Source organism: Cricetulus griseus, chromosome 2, assembly GCF_003668045.3.
Source record: "Cricetulus griseus strain 17A/GY chromosome 2, alternate assembly CriGri-PICRH-1.0, whole genome shotgun sequence".
Taxonomy (NCBI): domain Eukaryota; kingdom Metazoa; phylum Chordata; class Mammalia; order Rodentia; family Cricetidae; genus Cricetulus; species Cricetulus griseus.
This window is the reverse complement of record NC_048595.1, coordinates 203550915-203570096: the sequence shown is the minus strand read 5'-3', so window position 1 is coordinate 203570096 and position 19182 is coordinate 203550915. Positions and strand designations below refer to the sequence as shown.

The 19182-nt window shown below is 41.5% G+C and overlaps 1 protein-coding gene across 4 annotated transcripts in view; it reads right to left on the bottom strand.

Annotated features, from left to right (window-relative positions):
- Epb41l4a (erythrocyte membrane protein band 4.1 like 4A) overlaps nt 1–19182 on the bottom strand; it is a 203473-nt gene that overhangs the window by 84002 nt on the left and 100289 nt on the right. For all 4 annotated transcript variants that reach the window (XM_027400694.2, XM_035440209.1, XM_027400695.2 and 1 more), the window contains 2 exons: nt 8818–8869; nt 3158–3236 (listed from right to left, as the gene is read on the bottom strand). In XM_027400694.2, coding sequence (XP_027256495.1) covers nt 3158–3236; nt 8818–8869 — 131 coding nt within the window. The remainder of the gene's footprint in view (nt 1–3157; nt 3237–8817; nt 8870–19182) is intronic.

Below are 19182 nucleotides of genomic sequence, written 5' to 3'. Positions count from 1 at the left end.
AGGGGACAGAGGTGGAACTGGAATTAGCATGTAAAAAAAAAAAGAAGTAAAAGCTTTACTATCACAAAAAAATTAGTTTGATAAGCCTGGAAAGCCCAACTCAGGGCTCCACATTGATCTTTTTCTATTTCTTGAAGCAACAAATGAAAAAAAAAACTGTCATTTTCTCCACTTCAGCTACCCTACCAATTACTGAACATTTACACTGTTTGCACTGGAATCAGTACTATGCATATTTTAACTTACTATATTCTTCCAATCATCTCTCTATAGAAATACTAAAACCCATTTACCAGAAGAGAACTGGCTGAATGGTAAAAGAGGTCCAAGCAAGATATATGAAATAGTATGATATCTATTTACACAGGAATCCTGTAATTGTTATATACACAAAAAGCTGATTTTTTTTAAAAAAAAGTTACATAATTTTCTCAAAATCATAAACCAGTTAGAGGCAAGATTATATACATAAAAGTTTTCTTTATCTTACATTTCATATAAAATTATGTAAAACTTAAAAACCAATACTGAGTAGGATGGAACAATGCTCCAAAGAATAGAATCAAGAGAATCACTCTATTTGGGATTTCTGGTTACTCTTTTGACTCTGAATTCGTGGCAATCCTCCTGCTTCGGCTTCCCAAGTGCTAGGATTCCAAGCCATGAGACACAACGCTCAGCTGAAACTTAAACTTGAAAACACTGAAATCTGGCTTCCCAATACTGGCCACAAGACAGTTTCCTTTAATAGCATATAAAGGAATTTTGCTTTTGAGTTTCGTTTTACCTTTCAGCCAGGGAGATGACTCAGTGTGTAAAAGTACTTGCTGAACAAAAACTTGGTGCCTTGAGTTCCATCTCTGGAATCCACCTGAACAGCCAAGTGATGAGGTAGCATGTATCTACAATCCCAGAATTACTACCACAAGATGGGAGCCAGAGACAGGAGGGTATGCTGGAAGCCAAGAGTGCACAGCACAGCAGCCCAAACAAGAGATAACCTGCCTCAGAAATAGAAAGACTGGAGAGATACCCTTTCATACATACACATGCCATGATACAGACAGATGCACTGCACTCAAACTCTCTCTCTCTCTCTCTCTCTCTCTCTCTCTCTCTCTCTCTCTCTCTCTCACACACACACACACACACACACACACACACCCCAAATAATCAAAGTTATTCTATTCAATCAGTCCACTTTTTCATGTCTATTGTATTACAGACCTGTCTATGGAGCAATGTAAACATGCAAGTAGTCAATGGCATCTTCCTCAGGCTAGCACATACTGGTCACATATTAAATGTGCCTGTAGTTTACCTACATTTAATTATGATTTAGACCAAAGAGAAAAAAGTCATAATCACCATCTATAAGTCAATTATATCACCTAGTTCTTGTACAATCTGGTGAGACACCCGAGGGAAAATGGCTATAATTGACAAACTCTGGGGAATAAACATTAGTTGATTCTGAAGAAAATTTTCTATTCCCTATTAATAGAAGATAGATGCAGGTAAAGCAATGTATTATAAACCTTTGGTCTTTTCCCTTATCTTAACCCAAACATTATGGGAAGCTAACACTATTTAAGTGTAACGGCACTGTACTGTCATGACAAACACAGGGTGGACTAGTAAGAATGCACATCGATTAACCACTTACATCTCCAAACATATATCATGCCATCCAATACTTACAAGTCTTTTGAGGCAGAGTCATCGGAAACGATGGACTTGCACCATTCTTAAACAAAACGTCCCTTTGCCACTCTCTAATGGGTTACAGATATTGAAGCATTTTTACAGATCTTAGACTTGGTGACCACCGTGGAGATCTGATACTTAAATACCTCTCCTCTCAGAGCTACACGAGAAGGGTGTGTGCGGCTTTTCAGAGCAAACTGAGGTGGGTCGTGTGGAGGCAGACATCACACAGTTCTAAAGATGAGGCCTGCATGTGGCAGGTCAGAGTGGGATGGGAAACCCCAGTGAGTCCAAAATAAGAGGAAAGAAAGTCTGCACTGAAAGAGACAAGAGTGCAACAGGGGGTGGGGTGGTGGCTAGGTCGATGCAGGGGCTGCTGAGCAAGCATGAGAGCCTGAGTTCAAATGCTGAGCACCTACATCACAAGCCAGGCACAATGGTGCCTTCCTCCAACCTCCCCCCCCCCCCCGCTGGGTCACAGAGGCAGACACTTCCCTGGGACTCGCTAGCCGGCCAGTCTAGCCAACAAATGAGCTTCATGGTCAGAGACCTCGTCACAAAAATGAAGACTGAGCAGGACACCTGACCCCTGACCTCCACACGTGCACACACACGCAAGCATATGCAAACACAAAAGGGTGGAATAAAAGGGGAAAAAAAAACAAGCTATCTTTGTTGATATGATTTCCAGTTTTTCACATAATGTATAAAGTTTTATTTCAGTCCACAATATAAGTTCATTAAAAAATTAACTATCTGAGTTATGACAAATGCTTTTGTTTTTGCAGCCAGTTCACTGGTCAAGTTAAGTTCAACAGGACACTGATGCCCCCCTTCTCTTTACAAGGCCCTTTCAAACGCTTGTAGGGACTATTTTGGTAATCGATCTAATCAATACCAATGAGTAACTCTGTCTTTACTGAAATACAGTTTTTGGAGATAAAGGTGAACTAATACATTATAATACTGATCTTTTCTCTCCCTTTTTAATATTAAAGTAATTATCTTTTCATTTCCTGAAAAGATAAATGAAATATCTAAACAGTTGAGATATTTCAGCTACAACTAATGAAAGGAGAATAACTGGCTTTCCAAATGTGCATTCGTATACATAAAACTAGCACCAAAAGCCCTCCCTCCGCAGATCAAATGACTGCTCTTACACACACACAAAGGCCAAAGGCACGCTCAACAATCACAGGGAATATCCTATCACAGCACATGCAGAATCTGTCATCGTATCACCCAGGCTCCTGTCACTTTTCCAAACACATCTATCGTCGGGCATTGATCTGCCTCATGCAAGGCTAAAACTTAGTCTTCGAAGCAGGTGCATGACAAGACACTGCTCAACACACATAAGACATTTAACCCCGACTTGTAATTCACTTCTAATACAGCCTTTCATACACAGCACATTACTCAACAATAACAATAGTTAATACTATACCTGGTTATTTCTTCTTTTAGTTTACATGGATCCTCGGCATAGAATTTAATACCAAAATACAAAGTATATGGAGGTCCAGCTTCAAAAAAAAAAAAAAGCAAAAACTAATTTTATTTCACATCATAATCAAAGTTGCATTGTAATATGTCACAATTAGGAATTATATTCACATATGGAGAGCACATTATATATGAAAAACATCTATTTCAAGAAGTTGACAGTTCATTTACATACAAATTATATTTTAAGCTTTAAATTCTCACATCAAATAATATTAATACTACAATTGCCTTTAGGTATATTGTGTACGGTGTATCCACTGACATAATTTGTGTGTGTGTGTGTGTGTGTGTGTGTGTGTGTATGAGAGAGAGAGAGAGAGAGAGAGAGAGAGAGAGAGAGAGAGAGAGAGAGTGTTAGGGTCTTTATGTAATTCTGGCTGGCCTGGCTGGCACCTGCCATGTAGACTATGATGGTCTTGAACTCACAGAGATCCACCTGCCTCGGTGTCCCCAGTGTTGGAAATAAAATACCCTTATGTGACATCATGCCCAACTTCTATATACTTTTAAAAAAAACCATTGATGAGTTTGAATTTAAACTGTTTGCTAAAATGGAAGGTTCTTTACTTAAGGGAAAAACAGAATTAGAGGTTGGGGAGATGGCTCAGTGGGTACAGTATTTGCTATACATACAAGAGGATCTGAGTTCAAATCCCAATTTCAGTGCAAAAAGCTGGGTGTGGGTGCACACATTCCTGTCGCCCCCCCCCCCCGCTACTGTGTAGGGCTGACAGATGAGTTTCTGGAGCTTTCTGATTATTATTTTCCTTAAGAAATGCACAGTATTATAAAAATTTTAGCTACTCAATTTGCAGCATACTGCTACTTCCCAGCATTTGTCACAGTTTATACTTCCTTGTGTATTTTTCCTGGGACAAACAACATATATTAACTGCCAGTCTAGCTCCTGGTTCCATTGGGGTCCTGTCTCAAGGGAATAAGACGGGATGAGAGAGTGGGACACCTGACATCCTCTTCTAGTCTCTGCATGTAGGCACATGCACCCACATGTACACACACGCACACATGCACACACACATTCACACACACACACACACACACACACACACACATAATTACATTTATAAAACATCTCTAAAGATACAAGAACACAAAATGGAAAAGACATGGTTCAAGATTAATGAAAGCAGGAAATGAATCCTACGTGCGCCTTCATTTACACAAACACAGAAAACAGTTAAGGCTCAAAATACCACAGTGTTACTGGTTCTTATATCTGATTGGACAGTCTATGCACAACTTTTATTAACTTAAATTTTCCTGTTATTTATTATTGAAGGAAGGAGGTAGACAGGAAGGAGAGGTTATTTTCATCATCAAGAATGCATATTAACAAATAAATGATCTTTTAAAGCCATCCACTTCTCACATCAACTGTCAAGAAGAAGTTTTTGTAGACTTCTCTGCAAAAGGCTGTAAATATGCTGAGCAGCAGAGGGGACCCTGTCAGTGAGTCACAGCCATGGGACAATGGACCAGCCCCAGCATATTCAAACAGGTGGAATTCTGTATGTGCTGGTGTGCAGAGGGACGCCAGTCTACAGTCCTGGCACCTCATAGGGAAAAAAAGTTAATATATGTTTTTTGTCCCAGGAAAAATATACAAGGCAGTATGAACTGTGGCAAATGCTGGGGAGTAGTAGTACACTGTGCACTGAGTAGCTAAAATTTTTATAATCATGTGCATTTCTTAAGAAAAATAATAATCACAGAAGTCCTGTGATAGCACAATATCTGCTTTGTTCTTAAACTATCCTGATTTTTAAAATTCATTTATTTTTATGTGTATGAGGGTTTGTCTTCATATACGTGTGCATACCACGTGGGTGTATGGGTGTCTGCCACCTTCAGAGGTCAGAAAAAGGAGTCAGATCCCTGGAACTGGAGACAGACTATGGTGAGCTGTTACGTGGGTGCCAGGAATTAAACCTCTGTAAGGACAGCCAGTGCTCTTAACCACTAAACCATCTCTCCAGCCCCGTTAACTATTCTAAATAGAAAAATACATGCACACATATGTGAAAAAGATACTCCTTATCCATTTACCACACACAAAAGAGCAAAATCTATAGACAACAAAAACAAACTTTAAAAGTTCAGAAGCAAAGCCTGGAATTGCATTTGCATAGGTAAATGTAAAACAGTCAACACACCATGCAGGAATCTGGAGGTCTCCTGGGTACTGTTATACTACAGCATGCTGTTCCTAGAAACATTTATTTCAGAGTGAATGGATGTGGTCTGCACTTAAAACCTTGAACATCCAAGCTGGCAGTAACTATTAGTTGAGCTAATATGCTTTGTTTTTGTCTTGAAGCAAGGTCTCATGCAGCTCAGGTTTCCTGCTATACAGCTGAGGTTGATCTGAAGGCCTGATCCTTTTGTCTCTACCTCCCACCTCCATAGCCTTTGTTTTAAAGGTTTTTTTTTTTTTTTTTCTTTAACTTGGTGCTCCAACTGATTGCCAGTGTTGCCATTGATTATTTTGCCCAACAAACACAAAGCATGCCATGTGCCCGGTGAAAATAGCTGACACCACACAAAAATGAAATCTACTTTCATTTTTAGTTAAATAAGTGAAGTTGAACTTAAATGCTGAAAGAAACAAATTAGATCAAGCAATAAAAATAAAGTTAATTTATAATATACAAACCATGTTATGTACTCTCCCAAAGCCCTATTAACTGCACACACAGGACATCAAGAGCAAGCCCATGCCTCTCCCTTCATCGCTGCCTGCCTTCATGAGTTATTTCTTACCACTTAGTGATTTTTTAAATCTACATTTTAAAACCTTTGCTCTAATTTCCTATCAGCACTCCATATATTTGGTTTTTATATGAATTTTATGCATATTTCTGACAAACATACCCCTCAACACAGACACCAGGGAGGCAAGACTATTAAATATTTAGAAGAGGCAGGAAGTCCACCTATGGCTGATGGTCTGTGTCAATCACACTCTGCCTGTGTCCCCAGGCGGCTGGGCTGTCACCTAGGGGGGCAGGGAGGAGGCAGCATGCCGCTAAGATGCACACAAAGAGAAGAGGCATTCTATAGACTCCAGAGCTGCTTTCGTTCTGTGGAACATGACAGATGACCCCTATTCATCCAGCACAGACATTTCATCTGTGTCCAGTCATGGGCAGCTAAGCAGAAACTTGAAAAACACACAATGAAAAACACTCAGCTTGAGTTAATTTTCTTTAAGGGCTTTGGCCTTTTCCCCCCACATACAGAGGGGCTTGTGTCACTTCATATTGCCCTGTGTGGTGGTGCATCCTTTAATCCCAGCACTCAGGAGGCAGAGATGGGTGCATCTCTGAGTTCAAGACCAGTCTGGTACATAGTAAGTTCCAAGACAGATAGGGATATATAGTAAAACCCTGTCTCAAACGACAAGAGCAGCAACAACAATTGATGAATATTTCATTCTTGGCTAGTCTGGAAAGCACCACAAAGCAGGTGAAATTCTGGGGAGTTGCACAACTTGCCTGAAACCACAGGAATGTGAATAAAGCTTACCAGTTCTTAGTATTTGGTGCTGTGTGGGCACTGTCTTCTACAGTCTGGGAAAACAGACCTGTAGTGCAAACTCTCATCTGGAGCCTAGGAGAAAAAATCTACGGCCCTAGAAATGTCATTTACATGCAAGAATACTTCTAGCCAGACATTTTCTGACTAACTAAAAAATGAGATGCTGATGAAACAAACCACTAACTTAGCAGTATCTGGAATCCATCCATTCAATGGGATCAATGTTAGGAAACCCTTAAAGTGAAGCTAATACCATTTTGTTTTATCAAACAACAACAACAACAACAAAATGTAGGAACCAGACACTGGGAATTCCCCAATCTACCTATCATAGTGCCTTAATGATAATAATAATTTCTGCTTAGTTTAGGGCAAGTAATTCCAGATTTACCTGTGAGAATCTTGGTGACTAGAAATGGCAACCATTTGTATGGCTATTCATACTGACTATGCTGCTTTCCTTCACTATAAAACACGTCATAAATAAAATAAAAAGTCTTTCATGACATATTTCTTAAGATGAGATTGTGTTTTATACATACATCAAGCATTTAACGTTATTACATTTGGAAAAATATTGCTTCCTACAATGCTGTTTAAATAGAATATCTTAATAAGTTGAGCAGAAACTTTGGCATGCTTCAAATTTTTGCCTTAAAATATTTTAAAGACTTACTTCTTTTTATGTGTACGGGTGTTTTGTCTACATGTATGTCTGTATACCACATGTATGTCTGGTGTCCAGGGAGACCAGAAGGCACGACTGGATCTTCTGGAATTGGGGTTACACAGGTTATGAGCTATCATGTAGGTGGTGGGAATCAAACCTGGGTTCTCTGGAAGAGCAGTCAGTGCGCTAGTCACTGAGCAATCTTTCCAGCCCCTGTGTTTGTCTGCTTGTTTTTGAAACTTGTTCTGTAGTGTAGGCTGGCCTGGAACCACTATGTAGCCCAAGCTGGCCTCAACTTCTGGCAATCCCCCTGCCTCAGCCTCTATATTACTAGGATTACAGGTATGAACCACTGTGCTCCACTAAAAAGTTTACATGTTTTATTATGTCAAATTTATTTTAAAATAATTACTCCTGAAATTTTTCTGAGTTTCTGATAGTTATTTTTTAATTGGTTCAAATGGGCCAGAGCTATAATTTATAAACTTTGGTGATTTCTACAATGTAGAAATCTGGAGATGTTAACAATGATGCTGGTGTTGAGAAAATCTGTACTCGCTCCTGAGAATCCTGCAATTCTGGGTTTCTAGCTCCTTTCTGAGGTGTGGCTGCATTCCTGTACCAGGATCCATGAAAGTTCACACAACTGATATGATCACAGAGAAAGGGCAGCAGACATAGGAGTCATGGGTCCCTAAAGGCAGAAGGGCCCACTAGGTTCTGATTGACAGTCCCAATTTGAACAAAAAGACTCATTGGCTACAGAGGTCAATCTGAAAGAAGGAACAATTATGCAGACAACGACAGTTACAGAAACATGAATTATTTAATGTCAGTGAATTACACACAAAATGTTTCAAGTTTTTAACTTATGTAATTTTACCACAAAAAATTGTAAAGGATTATTCTTTTGCATACTTAAGTTTGTGCATGTGTTTATAAATAAAACCTTGGGGATGGATATTAAGATTAAAGAATATGTATTTAATTACACCAACTCCCCTAATTAATTCATTTTGTTCATTCTAAAAGCTAACCCCTGACAAGGAATGACCTCTCTCCACAAAGTCTCAGAAACTTTTCATGTCACATGCCCTGAGTCATGATAACAAAACACTCCATAACCCAGGAATAAACTGTTTCCTCTCTCTCTTCCTTAGAAAAGTCACAGCTAAAAACCAAGATAGGGTGTTTGGACACATTCAATAGTATCTGATTGAATTAGCCCCCACCCCAGTGTGGAGAGTCTCACAGCACACAGCCCAAGCATGACTTCCTGGCCCTACTGTTCCCTCGCCGGCACTAAACTAATCACAGACATTTCACCATGCCAAAGTCACCCTCCCCCAAAGTAAAAATTAAATACCTACTGTTGATTAGCTCCTTGTGTTCCGCAAGAGTTTTTGCTGGATCCAGCCAGTACTGTGAGACAGAAAAGGGCAATTATAAAGTTAGATGATGTTCGTCCACATTTGCATGAAGAGTATTTCTGAAGTATTACTCAAATGTCATTTAAATATGGACAAGTAAACAATCAAGCATCATACCACATCTACAAACACACTAGGGAGCATTCTGTAGCTAGAATACTAAAGAAAGAGAAGGGTTTTCTCGGCGGGCATCCAGGGAGAGGCAGGGCAGCGATGTTCCTCAGCTGGACTGTACTCACTGAAGGGCGGTGGCACTAGACATTTACAAATGAGTTGCATTACCTGGAAGACAGCGGCCACTAAGAAGACCCCCTAAGTGTCTTTCCAAAAATCCTCCTTCATAGCCCTCTGAGTCATGTCTCCCCATAAAATGTCTCCAACCACTACACTAGCTGTCCCGTACCCTGTAACAATTGCTACTAGGTATCAGGAAGAAAGCAATCAAATTAGCTCAAATCGTCATTCAGGATCCAAGAGGGGAGTTCAGCTCAGCTGAGGACCTGAATCCTAGAGCACAGCCAGGGGGATGTCTACCTGGACAAAGAACTGAAAAACTCTGCATATCCCCCACAGGGTCTCTATGCCGGTCAGAGTAACTCACACAAAGTCTAGCTGGCTTCCCCACAGCTATGCAACACAGGATCATTATTAAGGTATGAGGCTCACTCTTGGTAACTGGCTTTAGCCCATGTAAGGTATTTGCTTATTAATTCAAATTAACCTTTAGCGAATTGAATTGCAGACAGGGATTGGGAATTCTAGGCCCTGCAGACAGGTTTTCCTTTTTTTTTTTTTTTTTCCTGTGAAACAAAAATCAGTGAAAGAAGCAAGCCTCCAGCCTCAGCTCTCCATTTGCAAGAGAAGTCACATATGCAAAGAGAAGTTCTCATGGGAGGCACTGAAGGGCCCATGGGGACAAATAGATGGAGCCTCTCCATCATTTACCCTAGACAAATATGGAGGATCCACATGCACACCCAGAAGCCTAAATAATTCTCACAGCAAGGGGGTGAGGGGTGCTGACACCCTTCAACCATAGCAAAGAATTCCTAGCACTTCCACATTAACCCTAATGAGATCACTCAGTCGGTGACCCCCACCCCACAATATTCAGGAGAGAATAAAGGACTACAAGGAAAGTCTAGGAGAACCTACCTACCAGTGTTCCCTTTCCTACCCTTGGGCAGACCGTTATCATAAACAGGGGTTCTAATATGTTATGCGATCCCCTTACCTTCTATCTCAAATGATGAATGATAAGCATTCATACTAGGTGCCCCAGTAAGTCATGTTACCACAGCACTAGCCTCAATTCATTCTCACCCATTTGCCACTGTCTTTCAAGGCAGTTCTACTTCTGCAAGAATTTTACAAAGCAACCAACACACAAGTTGACCAACTTAAAATAGAAGAGGCATTTGAATCAGGGACTATAACCAGGGAAGGGCTGTGGCCCAAAGAGGCAGCTTTGGTGCTGCTGTTCACAGGGAAATGCTGGCTCACTGTGTGGAGCAAAGTCAACCCACTCACTGCAGACTCATTCTTCTTTGTATATGAAGCTAAGGATTCTTCCCCACTTTATAAATGGAAACATAAAGTAGACAGACAATTTCTTTCCTTTGGTGTTAAAGTAAAAAGGCTTGAAGCCGGGGAGATAGTTCAAAGGATAATAGCAATTGCTGTACTAGCCTGGCAACCTGGGTGTGACACACGTAACATGGCACATGACCATACTCACATACACATATCATACTCATGCACACACATGGGGGGATAATAAATAAAATCTATTTTTTATGAGATTTAAGTATGCCTATGTATTTCAGAGGGAAAGCTAAAGAAACACAAACACCCACTCGACAATTGATTAGGTTTCCACTGCTACATAACAAATTGTCATCCAAAAAAGTAAGGTTTAGAGCTGGGTGTTGGTGGCACACGCCTTTAATCCCAGCACTTGGGAGGCAGAGGCAGTCGGATCTCTGTGAGTTCAAGGCCAGCCTGGTCTCCAGAGTGAGTGCCAGGATAGGCTCCAAAGCTACATAGAGAAACCCTGTCTCGAAAAACCAAAAAAAAAAAAAAAAGTAAGGCTTAAAACAACACCACCCATTTGTTAACACAGGTCTACAGGTTCTACAGGTCAGTGGATCTCTTTTCTCTGGGAATCACCAGGCTGGGTTCAAGACATCATCAATGGCTGGTGACCCATCCACAGAGCCTTAAGAGAGAGTACTGGAGGCAGATGGCCCTTAGAGGTCAAAGCTGGTCCAAATCCTGGGTTTTAGTTTTAGGACACAAAGAGTGCCAAAGAGGAATGGATGGGATGGGGAGGGAGACTGAAACTATAAGGAGCCAGTGAGAGCAAAGTTTCTAAACTTTCGCTTCTAAAATGATCACAAACTGTCTAATTTTATAGACTCTTCAGTTCAAGGCATTTTGGGTAACAAACTGCTTTCAAATGTTTGTTTTTGGCTGGAACATAAAAGTGGTCTATGCTAATAGTGCACCATGGAGTTCAGTCTGTGTATATACTGTGTCATTTTCTGTTTCCAGAAAAGAAAATAGGGAGGAAGCTTTTATCTTGAAGGGATATGAAAGAATTCTTGGTATATCAAACAAAGCACATTAATGATAATCTGTACAATTTAACCTCTTTCCATGAGAATGATTAAATTTTTATGCAAAAAAGCACAATAAAGTTCCTGTGATGAGACAGAAATTAGTTTTGTGCAAAGCAAAGCAAAGCAAGATCCAGTCAAAGGCCCTTCAATCAACTCCCTGCACATCAGATATGCTAACTACGCATCCACCCAGAGATTGCCAGGCACAAATCTCATTTTATCAAAATGGAAGGCAGAGGTGACAGGGGTCAGACAATGATAAATGCTCCAGAACATAAATAATAAACACAATCTACTAGGTTCCACAGGCCAATGTCCTGAAATGCAAAATCCACTTATGTTCAACCAAGGGAAAGATATGACCTTGGAACCAAGGAGGCCACAGTATGACGGCACTGTCATCACTCATTATCAACAAGCAATCAAACACAGCACATGTATGGTCACACTGAACATACAAGGCTGCCACTCACACCCAAGAGGAAAAAGGATACAGAAATTTGCTACTGAATGTAATGTCCCAATCTTAAGGTTCTGGAGGTAGGCTTTAAGCTATTTAACATGCACAGAACACTCTCTAGTGACACCTTTTGTATGTCACACCAGGCACTGTTCTGGGAAGCAAGATGGGCCTCTAACATCAGGTACTTAGAGCCTATCTAGTGACATACAGACACAGAATTATAATACAACATGCAAAATTGTGCACAAAGTGAATATATACATGATAAAATTACACACAAGGAAAATTGCAAGGGAAATGCAAAAAGACTATACTAAGAAAAAAAAACACTGAACAGTATGTTCAAGAAAAAATACTCAAGATTTATGTATGGAGAAAAAAAAGAACCTCATATTGTTATAAAATACATGTCAATTGTCTCAACTGTCTGTGTGTCTTTCTGTGGTGTGCGTATGTGTTTGTGTGAATACATGTGGAGTACAGACGCCCGTATCAGATATCTTTCTCAGCTGTTTCTCCTGATTTTTATATATTTCATATAAAATATTTTTCATTGAGAATTTCATGCATGCATACTATATATTTTGTTCATATTCCTTTCCAACCCCCCTTAATTTCCCAGGCCCACCTCCCACCTCCTCCCAACTTTGTGTTACACCCTACGTTTTGAGACAGTCTGGTATGGAGGTCATTAACTTGGCTGTTGGGGTCCATAAAAGATCAATTATGATATCTTGGGGTGCAAACCTAAGCTCGATTCCAGGAGCCTGAATCTCACATTGTCCTTTAGATGGTGGCTGGTTAGCACCAGATGGCTTGGCCTCAGTGGAGAATGTCTCCAAGTTTGCATAACATCAGACCTAGGCCCTGGGTGGGCCCACACCTATTCTGAGGGCTTGTGTATGTGCCCAGGGACTAGGGAGAGGGTGGTGAAGACATGCAGTTTCAGGGGTGCCTCTAGGATTAAAGGAAATATTTGATATCAGCTTTATAGATGATAATAGATGTCTTCTGATATCACCCCCACGGTTGGAAAGCTATTTAAGAGGATGCTTGAATAAATCATGGTCTCCAGTCTCCAGCATGGACTGAGAGCCCTTCTGAGATGTCAAGATGTATCTGTCTCGTCCTTAACACTGAAGGGTAGCTAAGTTTCCCGATCCACTCTCTCCCACTCAGGGATGGATCTGGGGCTGTTCGGAGGCTCTGACTGCAGCCCCAAAGACATCAGTCCAGAATAGATGGCATCTGTAGCGTGGGACTGATATATGGTGAACCCCGGCACTTGGCTAGGTGAGCTGGCCGATGAACTCCAGAGATGTGCTTGTCTCCACCCGGCAGCCTGGAGTTACAGGCAAGCCTCACTCTTACCAGCACTTATGTAAGTGCTGGGGATCCCAACTCAGGTCCTCCTGCTTGCACCTCAGGCACTTTACCGACTGAACTATCTTTGTAGCCTTCCTCAACTGCTGTTGAACAAGTGAACCTGTTTGTAAGTGACAACACAGTCCTTTGCAAGGGAGCGCTATATTGAAATTGGTGCTGCCCAATAGCTAAGACATCAGTATTCATGAAGCATGCTGTAGCTTGAACACCGTTTGTCCTCTCCCAACACTTATGACGTAATTCAGTCCCCAGTGTAACAGTGCTGAGAGTGTGACCTTTGAGGGATGATTAGCTCATGAGGTACCACCCTCATGAAGGGATTAATGCTGCTTTCCTGGGGACGGAGGAAGAGGGCTGTTATGGAGCAAGGCTCCTCTTCCTGCTTTGTCGCTTCCTCTTGCTCACCACAGTAGGAGGTCTTGTCAGATGTACCTGCCTCATCTGGGATGGCTGGCTAGCCCCTTGGACCATAAGCCAAACTAAACAATTTGGTATAATGCACCAGTCTCGAGTACTCTGTGATGGCAACAAAAACCAGGCTGGTCAATAACTTTTAGAAAGAAAGGGGAGGAAAGGGCTTAATCTACTTGTTCTAGTCCTTTCACCTGCACAGAGTGAGGGGGAAAAGATAAACACAGATTCCAGGATCACACTGTGTGATGCTAGCAATGAGGGTGTGGCATTTCTGGACTGAGCTTGGGTGTGCTGTCATCTTGCCTAACCAGTCCCAAAGAGAAACAACAGCCTGTATTCTCTAGGAAAATATCTCAGGCAGGCAGTCACTCTCCCATCCTCTTACCCTCTCTGTTCTAAACCCCTCTCTTTAGTGTATATGTAAATTCATAATTTGGACTAGATCCTACTCTGTACAAAAATAGCAGTAAATCAAACACATCTTTCTGCCTTACCCCCATTTCATGCAGCCTGCTTATTAACATAAGCCCCAAGCACCCAGTGATTCAGGAAGCATGACCACTGTCCTCCCTGTCCTCAGTCTTTCCCCAGGATATAAGAGGCAAGCACTTAGGTATCCTCCCCTCCCTGGCCTGTCAATCTTAATAACAGCACTGGTGTAACTAGGAGAAAAATGACAGAGCCTTCGATGCCTCTGACACTCTTGGCTAAATGTCCTGGGCTTCTTTCATCCACCTTGGCTGGTAATGTCACAATTTCATCAATTTTCTAGGTGACAGGCTCAGAATTAAAATTTTAAATTCTAATACTGTCCACTAAATCAATATCCCAACCTTCAGAATATATATTCAGTTCATGGCATAACCATTGCTAACTGTTCATTTGAAGTCTCCTTGGAGTTCTCATAGTATAATGATTCCTTCACAGGCAGCATGCAATGCTGAAAAGCTTTGCCGTATCTCAGGCGGTGATGAATGCAGGCTCACAATTGATCAGTGTGCTCAGTCCTAAAAAGGACATCTGTATCACACCCTGTGAGGCATGGAGACATCACAAAAGAGGTGAAAAAAACATAATTGCCAAAGGAGGAGATGTGACCATGACATGGCTACTGTACTCACGAACTCTCTGCAGTGTAGTGAGCTGCACATGCCACCATGTCATCATGCATGGGAGAAGGACTGATGAGGTACCACCCCTCACTAAAGGAAAGTGCAGCTAGAGATGGATCAATCATTTTCTTCAGTGGTGCAGACATTGATAAATTGTCCATGTTGCAGTTAAAAAAAAAAAAGGCTCCCACTCGTGTAAGCAGCCACAGTGAACTCAGTGGGTCACACACACAAAAGATCAAAGTAGGAGAAAGACTTGTTGGGACAGATGTTTTCAAAGGTAGAGGAGAAGGGGATGAGAAAGGACACTAGTGGGTAAAAATGGCCCAAATCCACTATATACATAGCCTTACTGTATCTGTTTTACAGTGGGTGCACTGACGATTCCTTTAAGAATTTAGGAACGGCTGAGCATGGTGGCACAGGCCTTCAATCCCAGCACTCAAGAGGAAGAGGTCTACATAGTGAGTTTTGTCTCAAAAAACACAACAAAAGAGCTTAACCAATGCTGTGTAGTTTAAGAATACTATGTTCATGTTTTCTAATGCTTTCTTTATCCTTTCCTTGGTTCTGGGGATTAAATTTAGTGTCTCAGATATGCTTCACAAACTCTACCACTGAGCTACATCCCTGCCTTTGTTTTACTTCTTATTTTGAAACAAAATATCACTAAATTGCCTGGCCTAGCCTTGCACTCACTCTGTAGATAGTCCAGGCTGGCCTTGAGTTTATGAGTCTTCTGCCTCGGCCTTCCAAGCAGTTGGGATTACAGATCTATGCCACCAGGCTGCCTGGGTCCTGCTTTCTGCAAACAAAGAATTACCACACACATTTTTTGTTGTTGTTGTCTAAAATAACAATTCCTTGATTTAAGAAGTCAAAAGAGTCTGAGTCACAATAGCCACAAAGACCTCAAGAAATGACAGAACAGGTCATCCTAGGGAGTTTAGGACTCAACATAGTTCACACTTGCCCTCCAAGAAGTCCAGGGCTGTGTCAACAGCTACTTGTTCTCTTCTCAATGCCTCTGGGTACAGATCCCAGGCTCTCTAAGCAACATTAATAGATTATGACTCTAATTTGCTCTTTATGGATAAATAAAGTCTGAGGACCATACTGGAACAATCTCTCAGCATGGACCAAAACAATGGCCTGTCATTGGAGCCATCTGCATAGAAGAAGGGAGCCCCACTGTTCAGCAGAGCTAGATTTCAACAAATCACTACTGGCTCCTTATAAAGTACAACTGCCCCCATCACTTTCACCCTTGGACCCTGGCACCATTCTGAGGATTAAAGAAATAACAATGGCAAGGACTTGCTGAATTTAATTACATCTATTCAAGTGCTGTCATAGGGATCTACTCATTTACTCTCCTAATATATAAACTACCACAGTCACCACTTAGAATGAAGAAGCAAAAACTGAGTAGTTAACTTCTCCAATAGTACAGACCAGTTGGTTCTAAGAACTGATATCCCATTCTCTGGAAGTGTTTGAACAGTAACATAAAACCTTAATTCCAAGATCCTACTCTCAGCTATCAACTCCTATTTCCTCAGCCCACTCCTCTAATAATCTGAACAAAGACATCAGTGATCCCAGTAGGTTTGTATTCCCTTCCTCTGCCCCTCAGTCTGTCCTCACATGCTTCATTAGCCATTACAATTTGCACTTGTAAGCATCTTCAAGTCCCTTCCACATCCTTCCCCTCTGTAATGTCCACTGAGTGGGGACACCTCTTCCTTATGCAGGCACCCAACAATTACACATAACCGAAGGCTCAGACTGCACAACATCAGGATATTAGGTAATGTTCTGAATTAATTCCTTTTCTTGTCATCATGGCCAATACCTGAAAGAATCAATTCAGGGCAGGAGAGATTAAGAGTTAAGAGAGTGGGCTTAAGGTACAATGGTGGTATCACTCTGCAGTGCAGGAACATGAGGTGGTAGCTTGTTACATCTCAGGCAATCAGGAAGCAAAGAGAGCTCAGGTCTGAATACTATGAGCTGTAACTCAAAAGGTCCGCTCCGCCCTCCAGCAACCCACCCACCGAGGACCTATCCCCTAAAAGTCCATTCAAAATGAGCTTCTCAGTGGACTAACCCATCGCTGAAATTAATGCCTTCATGGTCTACACATCAGATGGGAAGCAAGCCTTTAACACATTGGGCCTTTGGGGAAACACTTCATATCTAAGCCAATCAGTGTATCACTTTAAATTCATTACCTATTGCAGTGTCAAAGAGAATCCCACTACATCTTATTCTCTCTACCTGGACATCCCCTTGGCACTTTCTCTGCCATCCTCAAATCCCAACATCTCTTCTACCTTCCATGTGCTCAGTTGAAGGCCTTGGTTATTTCACTGAGAAACTCAAGCAATCAGAACAGTCTCGTTCCACCTACCCACCTGCCTACATGTGTACTGTGCTCTGTGCCCTCCTGTTACCTTAGAGACACATCCACTTAAGCCCAAGGTGATGCTTTGTGACATCCATTTCTCTTTCTACAAAAATCATTCCTAGCCCATGCTTTTCTACCCTCATCATGAGAGGGAGGAAGGGAGGGAGGGAGGGAAGGAAGACAGGAGGGAGAGGCAGAGAGAGAGAGAGGGAGAGAGAGAGAGAGAGAGATTAAACTCAGGGTCTTATACATGCTAGGCAAGCATTCTACCACCGAATTACATAGCCAGTCCTTTGTTTTTGGAGCTGAGTCTCACTGTGAAGCTCAGGTTAGCACTGACCTTCTTATTCTCCTGCTTCAATGCCCCTGCAAAGATGCTATGATTACAGACATCACCCCCATGCCTAGCCAAAATAAAAGATTTCTTTAAATAAATAAATTAATTTCTGAAAATTTCATTTTTGTAGCATATTCTAATCTTACCTGCCCCTACTACTTCCCTTTAACTCCCCAAACTCCTAGCCTCCCCAACCTGTCTCCCTTCCCCTTCCCAACTTCATGTCCTATCATCATCATCATCATCATCATCATCATCATCATCATCAATCCCTCTGAGCCCAATTAGTGTTTCCCACATGTGGATGGCTTTGGGGCCGTCCACCAGAGCATGTGCAACCCAGCAGTAGACACATCCCCAAAGAAAAATGATTCTGTCTCCCTCAGCAGGCATCAACTGCTAAAAGCTCCTTGACTGGGAGTGAAACCTTAGTCAGGACACCCTCCCAGTGAAGGAGCTAAAAGTAAAAGGCTTTTGTCTCCCATATGCACCCACTTCATTTTCACTCTTTAAATTAATATGTGGGGGTGGGGGCAACACTTGTTCTTTAGTCTGTCTCTCTCGCCCCTCTTGAATCCACTTTAGTGTAGGTTGAGCATTTCCTGACCAAAATACTTCAGATCAGAAATGTCTCACATCACAGACTGGGAGCAGGAAAAAGAACATTGAGATTTGTGTGATGAGACCTTCTTGGTCTAAATACAAAATTCTTTTACAGTGTTTAGACACATAGCCTAAAGGTAATTGTACATATTTTAAATAACATGGTATAGGAAACTGTTTACACTGAAGCATCAGAAAGCAAAGGTGTTACTATCTCAACCATTCATGGGGACAATCTGATTGTCTATTCCTCCCTCTGAATTTATATGCTACCAATGAGCAACCACTTTCATATACTTAGTACACAACTCCTTGATGGTAAAAACAACAGCATGCAGCAGTATACTGGAAAACAAAAGTGTTAATGTGTTTACTGTAGCCAGGCTGCAAAGAGCATCCCAGAATATGGCAGACACAGATTCTTTCCCCATCTCCACTTGAATGCTCCTTAGAGACTCAGACTTTAAGTGTCAAAAACAGTTTCTACTTGAGCAAACTCGAACACACACACACACACACACACACACACACACACACACACACACACACGTACAAAGACACACACCATCTTCCCATTGTCATAAATGGTACAAGACTTTTTTTTTTTTTTTTTTTTTTTTTTTTTTTTAGAGACAAGGTTTCTCTGTGTAGCTTTCTGGAGCCTATTCTGGCACTTGCTTTGTAGACCAGGCTGGCCCAGCTGGCACAAGACTTTTTGACACTCCATTCATGATTTCTTTATCTTCTACCCAAGTGGAAATCCTTTTGGCTTCTATGTTCTAAATAGAAACCAAATCTGAAGTTTCTCCACACTCTCAAGTCTAAGCGGCATCGAGTTCACCTGGATTCCTTCAAGAACTCCTTTTATGGTCTCCTGCCGCCCCACCACCAATCCCTGACTTTGGAGTTAGGAAGAGAAACTGACTTGAAGCAGGGTCAGATCAGTTCACTCTTCAGGC